Consider the following 10,220-nt stretch of genomic DNA (forward strand, 5'->3'; position numbering starts at 1 on the left):
AATAACGAGGCATTATTTTTCTTTCCTCATATTTTTACTGGCTTTCTTATGATTTAATTTGATTTTTGTTTGTTCGAGTCATCATCATGCATGATAACTTAGATTTCCATGTGTTTTTAGAAAAAAAAATCAGATAATAACAAAGGGAAAGATTGCATGCAAGGCCTTCTGTGAACGAGGAAAGGCATAAGGTGTTACACAAATTTAGCGTATCTAATTTCACAGATATGTAGTTCGTAGAATTAAGGCAGGCTTCCATATCTTACTTGATCCCTAATCAATCCATAATAAATTTGTGGCATCCAATTGGCATAATTAACTAAAAAATTTAGTTGTGATCAGTGGAATTTAGGAGAAATCACGTCCCGATTATTCGCATCCGTTTAGTAATCCATTAATCTCCCTTGCGGTTCACCTTTGGAAAGTCTATCGTGATAGGATGATCATCATGGATTATTTAATTTTCTTGTGATGTTCGATTGCAGAAAGTAGTTCTTTCTAATAAAATCATGGCAGTGACGGACCCAATGGCTTGGTCGAGAGAAAGCGGCCGAGAACTTGCGATTGAAGTGAGTGAGACACAAGTTCTATCATCCTCTGAATTAGTCTCTCAAGCTGCATTGCATCAAGATCGCCAAGTTTCTTCAAATTAAAAGGGTCTTTAACGCGTCGTGTTTTTTTTTTTTTGGGGGTTCTGGGTATACTTTTAGATAGAGAAGTGCATGCAGCTGTACATGGACCGCAACGAAACAGCCCGTGCCGTGGAAAGCCATACTGGGATCGACCGCCAGATGACGCAGATGGGTGAGAGATCATTCTTTTGATCTCATCAATGATTATTGCTCATAATTAAGTCCTGTTTTCCCACGGTTTCTTGTTTGGGTACTGTCTTTAAGCGATGATACTGAACTTGTCCTTGAAATTCCAGTTTGGGACAGACTGGAAGAGCAGAATCCGGTGTTTTTCCAACAGTACTACATAAGGGTAGTATTGAAACAACAGATCCTCAGGTTCAATCAATTGCTCGAACAACAGCATCGCGCCATGAACTTTCCTCCGGTGCCTGGTAAGGCTCTCAGAAGACTTCATTAACATAGAACTTCGCCTGCAAAATGCATAGCTTCTATCCTTCATCGCATATGGGTTCATGTATACTTTGGTCAACTTCCCGAACAAGAGAAAAAGCCCCTTGAACTTGGTTCTTGCACTACATGATCTAAACGAAAGCTAGCTGACGCTCTCAAGAATGACTACAATACTCGGGTCTTGTCGTGTGCTATTCTAAGTGATGCCATCTGTTTATGATTGTTTGCTTCTTGACGTTGTTTTATGTAGACCTTGAAGTTCGGCTGATGAATTTCACCACCCGTTAGATGGGTCCGGTTCTCGTACTTTGAACACTTCGCTATGTCAGGTTTTGATTGTTTTTTGCCTCCTTTCATGGTGCAGCAAAGCAACAAATGTCAATGGAACTCGCAGCAGAGACAGCTCCACATAATGGTGATTCTCCATTGAGCGTGATGAACTTTGAGAATGAGTAAGCAACTCCATTCTTGCGATGTTTCTGTATCTTGTCTCTCCTGGACAATTCTATTTGCTACATCTTCCAAAATTATTTACCCTTTTCTCCACTGCGCTGAACACTCTGGCGATTAGCTTAACTAGCCATCCCAATCTGGAAGCCACTTACCTACTTTATAGGATTCTTTATTAAAATAACCTGCCTGTGCACATTGTCTAACTTTGCAAATTCTGTTATCTGCACTAGTTTACATACATTCGTTCCTCTTTTGATAGGAATTGTATGTTTAATTGATCGTAATTGCTACCACTGATGAAATATATTGGCGGAAACAACGGGATAGTGACAGTGTGCATTTCTTGTGGAACACCTTGATTTCAATCAACTTCAAGTTGTGACGCTGACTTGTGCTTACGCTTGTGGTTGAAAAATGATGATGAGCAGGGCTGACTCTGACAAGCTACCTGCCATTCCTGCTGGCTCTGTCGGATTAGGAGAGGTGGCAGGGTCCGCTCCACATCTCGTACCTGGCGGCAGTCTTCCTCGTTCTTCACTGGAAGCACAAGGAATGAGAATAAATGCTGCATTAGACTCTGCACAAAGGCCGATTTCACAAGTTCCAAACCTTACCGCAGGTGGCCACCATGCTGGAAACATCAGGGGGCCTTTTCAACCATCCACTTCAATGGCTCAAAGCTTGAGCTGCTTTGATATAAATCTTGAAGGTATTCATGATATATAAATCTGTTTAGCCAGATATTCTGTGTCATCGCTTGAACTTGGTTCGGAGTTTTGACTGGCGAATCTTTTCTGCAAAGGTTTGGTTGAGCATATTACTTGTCAACTTACTCCATGTAGACATGGTGGTTTTGTTCATTTGCCCATCAATGCATTCAACTAATGGTGCCTCAGATCTGATAAAAGCTTGTAATATGATGTTAATCTATGCATGGATTAGTACATCTCCTAATACATACAAACACAGTTTACCATTTACAGAATCGAGACATTCCTAAGTAAACTTTCAATACTGGTTTCGTTCTTTTTCTGTGTTCTCCAAACTGATATTCATTCAGAGTCATTGAAATTCCTAAGTAAACTTTCAATACTGGTTTTGTTCTTTTTTTGTGTTCTCCAAACTGATATTCATTCAGAGTCATTGAAAGCCTTCAATTTTTGACATTGTGCTAGGAAGGTCCTTTCTCCTTCATCTGTTTCTATGTACTTAAACCATCTGAAACAATTGAAACAACCTGGAAAAGTGTTGATTGTTTTGCTACTTCTCCATGTATTCTTAGTTCTGATGGAGAGTTTTCTGGCAGCTTCCGTTCAGGAGGCCCTCGCTAATTTGGCATTAGATCAGGGCCCTCCATCTGTGGATCTCTAAGTGAAGTGGATATCGCAGGTGCCTTTATCAATATCAGCTAAAGAAGTTCGGTGGGGACAATATTGACGACCGCGGTGCTTCAGACACCATCTCATGTCTCTCTTCATTGAGTGAACACACAAATTCTCATTACATTTAGGGATTGAGCCTTGATAATTGTACATCATATTTCATGCTCTAATGCGATGTGCAAATTTGGGACGTATTAAGTAGAAAGGGTTATTGAATTACTTGAAATGATCATCTTCTATCCTATCCTTGATATCAAAGTGAAAGACGTGCAAATTTCAGTTTGTCTATGTCGATTGTTGCGGTGAGAATTTAATATAGCTTCATAGGCACGATGTGTATGAACTTGCCGAGATCGTGCTTTGGGCATAAACCGTTGCTCACATAGAACTTGTGAACTATAAATTTCACTTGAATCCAGCTACAACTAGCTTCAAATGTAAGATTTTTTAGTTTCATCTTCTTTCTGGTTGCTGCTGCATCTTCCCATAGACTTGCTGAGGCATATATATTTGTTGGCAAAATATCAGCAGCAGGTCGTCCGGCTCCTGCTAAAAAATCATCGCTGCAGCTTGTTTTGCAAGTTCAACATTTCTGTGAACTTGGCAAGCCGCCAGAAATGTATACGACACCAGTGTAGCAGCCCTGAAAGGCATTAAATTATTAAACTGGAGGGCTTTGACAAGGGATCCTCTTCTTTAAATTCAGTATTCGGGGCATGACCCGGTTTCTTTATTCGACGGGCCAATGGTTCCAATTCATCATAGATCTCCCGTGCTTAGGTTGTGAGGTGTCAGCCACATAGAACTCGTGAACTATTTTTTCCCTTGAATCCAGCTCCAACGGGCTTCTTTTGTAAGATTTTTCAGTTTCCTTCTTATTTCTGATTTCTGCTGCATCTTCCCATGGACCTGCCGAGGCATAGATATTTGCTAGCAAAAATATAATCAGCAGGGAGGGTCATCCAGTTCCTGCTAAAAAAATTCATTACTGCAGCTTGTTTTGCAAGTTCAACATTGCTGTGAACTTGGCAAGCTCCAAGAAATGTAGGATAGACGAGTTTATCAGCCTGGAAAGGCATTGAATTTATAAATTGAAGGGCCAGGACAACGGATTAGATCTGCCCACTAAATCCATTCATGCATGTGTCACGGGCCGACAGTTTCCTTGGCCGCAGAACCATCCGTGCAATGCCTGGCGAGCGGAATTCGCCAGGCCAGCCTTCATTCAATAGCTGTTCCAACGAACAATATGGTGAATAGCTTCTTTGTACGAGATCGTACCACACCCAGTTTCGCTCGGGCGTCTAGTCCATCGAGTGAGATAGCAAATCTCTTTAGGCTCAATAACTGATTTTGGCCTGCTGTGGCCTCACCAGGAGAGTGGCATTAACTTTCAACTAGTTTGTGCACGGGAGGCTAACCTCGCCTTCAGAGCTCCTGAGTGATATAATCTTTCTATCCTAGAACTCCTAGCACCAACCGTATTGACACCACTCCTACGGATCAGTTGTGTTCATCCCCTCTGCATCATCACTCTTCACTCGATAATCATAAGTACCGCTCACAAATGTCACGAGTACGGGAGGATTCGCGGACCGTGAAAAAAACATAGTGTTCAATTCTAGGCACGAATCCATATTCTGAGCACATTAAACTATTTCCATCCATCAGAAATACCACATGGCAACAAGAGGATAAAACAGCAACAAAGGTATCATAAGAAATCAAATTCTTTTCGAATAGTGCATGAGAAGCTCTCCAAGCGTCTTCCACGGGACTCAACCAGGAATACATGCTAATGAGATAATTACCCACGCAAGTATCACAGGCAAAGCCCAATTTTATTGCTAGAGTGCATATTTGTATCCCCATATCTACATCGCAAATACTTCACAGAAAAATTCGAAAGGGTTTGGCCCTGGACCTTTTTCATTTCGCAGATAGCCTCCTCATTCTCCAGTTTGCACATATCCTGCTGATTTTCGCTGTCCAACATCTCACATCATGATCTTGCCTCTGATCGGACACCTTTCTCAAATCATGAAGCGATCCACTAGCTACAAACTTCTCGTACATGTCGACCAAGCTGCATCAGACACAGACATTCGAAGCCAATCTAGACCGTATAATACTCCTTCAGCCACCCCCAGCATGGCACCTTGGCCGCTGGCACCACACTCAAGCAACAGCACGAGCTTGCGAAACTCCACCACTTGGGTTTGGGCTGCGCATGGAGAGTCGACACCGACGATGATGGTGGTGGACATGGCAGGACGACTCCAGTGACGTTGCAGGTGGTGATAGCCAGCAAGATTGGAGCAGTCAGCACAAGGAAAGGAAGGAAGAAGGAAAGAACGAAAGGAGTAGGGAAAAGAAATAGCCTTTCTTTTTCAGAAACCACTTTGAATCGAGTTGGACTCCACAATATCAACAATGATGTATAATTCTCTCTCGGTAGCAAAACATCAATGATTTTAACGGAAGACCACATTAAGATAAATTTTTGAATAGTACGAGAATTAGATTGAATAAAAATAAAAGTTAGGAACAACATTAAATATGGAGAAAAAGTCCAGAAATTACCGATTATGTTTCTTATGACTAACATTATTTATATTTCAAATCTTTCACATTTCACGATCAAACGCCTTTCTAAACATGACTTAAGACCTTGTTTGTCTAGGATTAAGTAAACCTTCCAAAACCTTAAAATATTATCTAAATTTTAGAATCTTTGGAAAATAATTTATTTGAGTTTGCGTGTCAACATGTATATATTATGAAAGATTCGGATATATCAAGTTAAAAAAATTCAAAATGAGTCTGTTGCTAAACTTAGATTAACTTAAAAGTAAAAGTCTCTTCAGACACGTCTTTAATTTGGTCAATCTTTTTCTTACTTTACCTGTCTATAATGTTTTATTATCAAACATGCGTTTGTACTTTTTTGCTAGGAGTTGTGAAATTATTTCTACTAAGAACAGTAATAGGGATTCGGCTCCTAATAGAGATCCGGTGTCATCATCATTTTGACAATCACTGAGGGGCACAAAAGAAAGCTCGAAATCATAATTTGGAAAGCATACTTTCGACACTAAAATCAATATCATTAGGAAAGCCATCAATCTGAAAGGCTTATATCTGGCACTAAGAGGCTTCTTTTTTAAAGATTGTATTATTTTATTTTTGTGGGTCTGATTTAAGATTGTTTAGAAGGCACGCATTCCACCCAAACAATCATCATTTGAGAGTAGAAAAGGTGCATGTTCGGCGTCGAAATCATTTTTCAATAGTCATCATTTTTTTTTTTTTTGAACGAAAGCCCATATTTCATTAATCCGAATAACCCATACAGGTCGCTGCAAGAGCGTCCGCGCATAAAAGATTCAAGAGAGGAGAGGGCAAACGAAGGGCCCAACTAGAAGTCAAGCTAGTGCCCGTATGGGCCTTACAAACCCAGTCAGCGACGGTATTCGCCTCTCTACAGCAAAACCCTAACGTAAGATTGGAAAAAAGGGTTAGAAGGAAAGCAGCCTCTGCGAAGAGAGATCAATCTCGCCACGGCGGCTGAGAGCGACGATTCAACGTTTCCACGACAGTGAGGCTGTCTGATTCAACGACTATTGCTGCAGCTTGAAGCCCTTGATGCAGAAGATGGTGGAGCGAGAAAGATAGGGCTTGGATCTCAACTTGAAGAGCGGAGACAGCCACAACGCCTAAAGAGAAGCCATCGGTAAGTCGGCCTTGATGATCCCTACAAATGCAAGCGATCGTACCATGGTTGCTACCTTGATGAAAAGATCCATCGATATTAACCTTCAAAACTCCGAGATCTGGGGGACGCCATAGATGGGATCTGTTTCTAATCGAACTCCTTTGATGCAGATTAGGAGATGAAGATAAGCGATTGACTTGAGCGTGAGTCAGTGCCGCTTCTACAACCTGCGTTGGATTGGGATAAGTACCTCGGAAGACGAAGGCATTCCGAGCACGCCTGAATCTGCCACGTAATATTAGAAATAAAGGCCAGCCGAGGTAAGCGATGTCCTTCTCCAATCGTGGCCACAATCCACGAGTCCAGACGCTGAATGTGAGTGGGAAGGACTGAAACCCCGATCTGGGAATGATTCCACACCTGTTGAGTCCACGAACAAAGTAAGAATAAATGTTCCAATGTTTCTGGAGTCTTACTTTTGCATAATGTGCAGCAAGGATTGTCTAATATGTGTCTTCGATACAGGTTTTCTCGTGTGGCCAAAGCATTGCTACAGATGGACCAGAGGAAGACTCGGATCTTGGGTGCAGTAGGCATCTTCCAGAGGGTACGCCATAACCAGGTAGGAAGTTGGTATGATGTAGAAGCATTTGAAGTTGATGTACCTGATTGTGTCTGAATAAGTGCATGATATGCTGATTTGACCGTGAATGTTCCCTGTTTGGTTGCTGTCCATATAAGTGCATCTGAAGTGAAGTTAGGCCGAAGTGGAATGTCTGTGATCTGTTGAATGATTGGCATGTCGAAAAATCTGTATAATAAGTCAATCTTCCATGAACTAGTGGTCTGGTCAATAAGATCAGCAACTAGTGTAGGTTCTTCAGGGGCTTTAGGTCCACCTAGAATTCCCATAGGGAGCCATCGGTCTTCTCTGATATTAATGCATGTGCCATCTCCCACAGACCAAGTAATGTGTGGTAAAATTGCATTCCTCCCACATAATAAGCTCTGCCAGCCCCATGAGGGCCGAGTGCCTTTGTTTGCTTTTAAAAAAGTGGAAGAATGGAAATATAAGCCCCTAAAAAACTTACTCCATAAAGATAATGGCTGATGCAATAGATGCCAAGCCTGCTTACCAAGCATGGCGTGATTAAAACTCACCAAATCACGAAAACCCAATCCGCCTAGTTCTTTTCTTTTCTGAAGATTTTTCCAACTCTGCCAGGGAATTCCAGATCTACTTGTATCATTACTCCACCAGAATTTTGCCATTCTTTTCTCAATAACTTTACATAATGATATGGGAATCTTAAACACAGACATTGCATATTGTGGGATAGATTGAATAACTGTCTTTAATAAAACTTCTTTTCCACCCTTTGATACTAGTTTCTCCTTCCATCCTTCTAATTTCGAATGAACTCTGCTCAACAGCCAGGAAAACATATCTCTTTTAGATCTACCCCAGTCAGTAGGGATCCCTAGATACTTCCCACAACGCTGTAACATTGGTACCCATAATTCCCCAGCTAGATTTTCCTGAAGAGATGTAGGGCAACAAGGACTAAAGAAAACTCCAGACTTATTGCGATTGATAGTTTGTCCTGATGCCAAGCAATACTGGTTTAAAATATTGGAAAGATTCTGACACTCCATCAAGGTACCATTAAGAAAAAAGACAGCATCGTCAGGAAAAAGAGATGCGATAGAGTAGGACACCATTGATTCAGCTTGATGCCTTTGAGCGAGCCCATATTCATAGCATTCCTTATTAGGAAGGATAAGAGATTTGCAACTATGATAAACAAGTAAGGTGATAGGGGATCTCCCTGCCTCAGCCCACGAGTCGGGTGAAAAGTCGGTAAAAACTCCCCATTCATTTTGATAGAGAATGATGGCGTGGAAATGCACTGCATGATTAGCTGGACCCAATGGGAATGAAATCCCAATCGAAGTAAATAATCTCTAAGAAAGTCCCATTCAACACGGTCATAAGCTTTCTGCATATCTAACTTGAGAATTGCTTTGAAATGACATCTTCTTTGCCTAGTCTTGAGCTGATGAATGACTTCCTGTACAATTAGAACATTGTCCTGAATCTGTCTGCCAGCAACAAACGCGCTCTGTTCTTCAGTAATCAGCATAGGCAGCAAGGGTTTCAATCGGTTAGCCAGCACTTTAGAAAAGATTTTGTAGGCATAGTTACATAGGCTAATAGGACGATACTGATCCAAGCTTTCCGGGTTGGGGGTTTTGGGGATTAGGGTTATAGCAGTTCTGTTTAGAGATGGAGGTAATATACCGTAAGAAAAGAAATGAAGCACCGCTTCCGTGAATGTCCACTTTAATAATTTCCCAATGTGATTGATAAAATAAACCACTTAAACCATCCGGGCCTGGTGCCTTTGAAGCCCCTAATTGAAAGGTAGCAACTTGAACTTCTTCAAGAGTGGGTTGAGCAAGGAGAGCTGCATTCATTTCTGCATCAATCATCTGTGGACATTGTTCTAAAATCTGTGCATAAGGTCTAGGCCCGTAAGTAGTATAAAGTCAAGAGAAGTAGTTAGTGGTCATTTCTTTAATATGTTCAATATCCCTTATCCATTGCTGATGTTCATTCCTCAAGATAGTAATTTGATTGCGTCGCCTTCTTTGAAGAGTGGTAGCATGGAAGAACTTAGTGTTACGATCTCCCCATTGTAACCAGTTTATCCTAGATCGCATCGCCCAATATTGCTCTTCCCTTTGCCATGTTTGCTGAAGTTCGATTTTAAGCTTTTGTTGCTGAGATTGATTCAGTATAGTAGGGTGCTGGTTTGATAAATTCTGTAACTGATATTCTAATTCAATGGCCTGTTGCCTGTTATGGGAGAAAACCTGGCGACTCCAAGTGGACAGAGCTGTGGCAACTGCACGTAGCTTTACTGGAAAAGAAGAGTCCCTTGTCGAGGCTGAGTGCCAGGAGGTTTTAACAACTGATTGACATCCGGGATCCTGGTTCCAGAAAGCTTCAAAGGTAAAGTGTCTCTTTCGTCGACTCATACCGGGTGTTGTGTTAATAACAAGAGGGCTGTGATCTCGATCCTATTGCAGCGAGCTAACACTTGAGCATTCGGGTAAGAGACACGCCATTCAAGCATTGCGACAGCTCGATCCAATCTCTCCTTCACCAAAGCATCTCCAACTCGTTATTGGACCACGTGTAAGCACAACCATGAGAAGGTAAATCCAACAACCGGCAATCATTGAGGAGCTCACGAAAAGAGTCAAGGCGGTAAGAATCTGGTGGCCGAGATCCTATTTTCTCCCATCTGTGTAGAATTTCATTAAAGTCACCACAAAGATACCCAAGGTAAGACATTGAAGCTACTAAAATGACGTAAGGTCTGCCAAAGATGCTGACGGTGTTGAACAACTGCAGGTGCATGAAGACAAGTAATTCTCATAGACCTGGCTTCGGAGAAATCCATACAAGTAAAGTCCAAAAAATGTGGAGAGGAGGAGAAGTCTGACAGAGAGAGCCCTGCATTCCAAAAAAGAGCTAAGCCCCCTGCAGATCCAACAGGGCTAACCAGCCCGTGATGC

The 10,220-nt window shown here is 41.7% G+C and overlaps 1 protein-coding gene across 1 annotated transcript; it reads left to right on the forward strand.

Moving 5' to 3' along the window:
- Window positions 1-718: 718 nt before the first annotated feature.
- On the forward strand, window positions 719-3,202 carry LOC104453401. The gene is made up of 5 exons (XM_010067947.3): window positions 719-804; window positions 929-1,066; window positions 1,450-1,537; window positions 1,967-2,247; window positions 2,845-3,202. The coding sequence occupies exons 1-5, from the start codon at window positions 723-725 to the stop codon at window positions 2,907-2,909; spliced, it is 654 nt and encodes a 217-aa protein (XP_010066249.3). The 5' UTR covers window positions 719-722; the 3' UTR covers window positions 2,910-3,202.
- Window positions 3,203-10,220: the final 7,018 nt, after the last annotated feature.

Source organism: Eucalyptus grandis, chromosome 7 (assembly GCF_016545825.1).
Source record: "Eucalyptus grandis isolate ANBG69807.140 chromosome 7, ASM1654582v1, whole genome shotgun sequence".
NCBI lineage: Eukaryota > Viridiplantae > Streptophyta > Magnoliopsida > Myrtales > Myrtaceae > Eucalyptus > Eucalyptus grandis.

Excerpts from the sequence above, each read along its gene's own strand:
- LOC104453401 (XM_010067947.3), top strand. The coding sequence starts at position 723 with ATGCAGCTGTACATGGACCGCAACGAAACAGCCCGTGCCGTGGAAAGC. Across the intron at positions 1,067-1,449 it reads GAACTTTCCTCCGGTGCCTG|CAAAGCAACAAATGTCAATG; the intron begins GTAAGGCTCTCA and ends TTCATGGTGCAG. Across the intron at positions 1,538-1,966 it reads GTGATGAACTTTGAGAATGA|GGCTGACTCTGACAAGCTAC; the intron begins GTAAGCAACTCC and ends GATGATGAGCAG.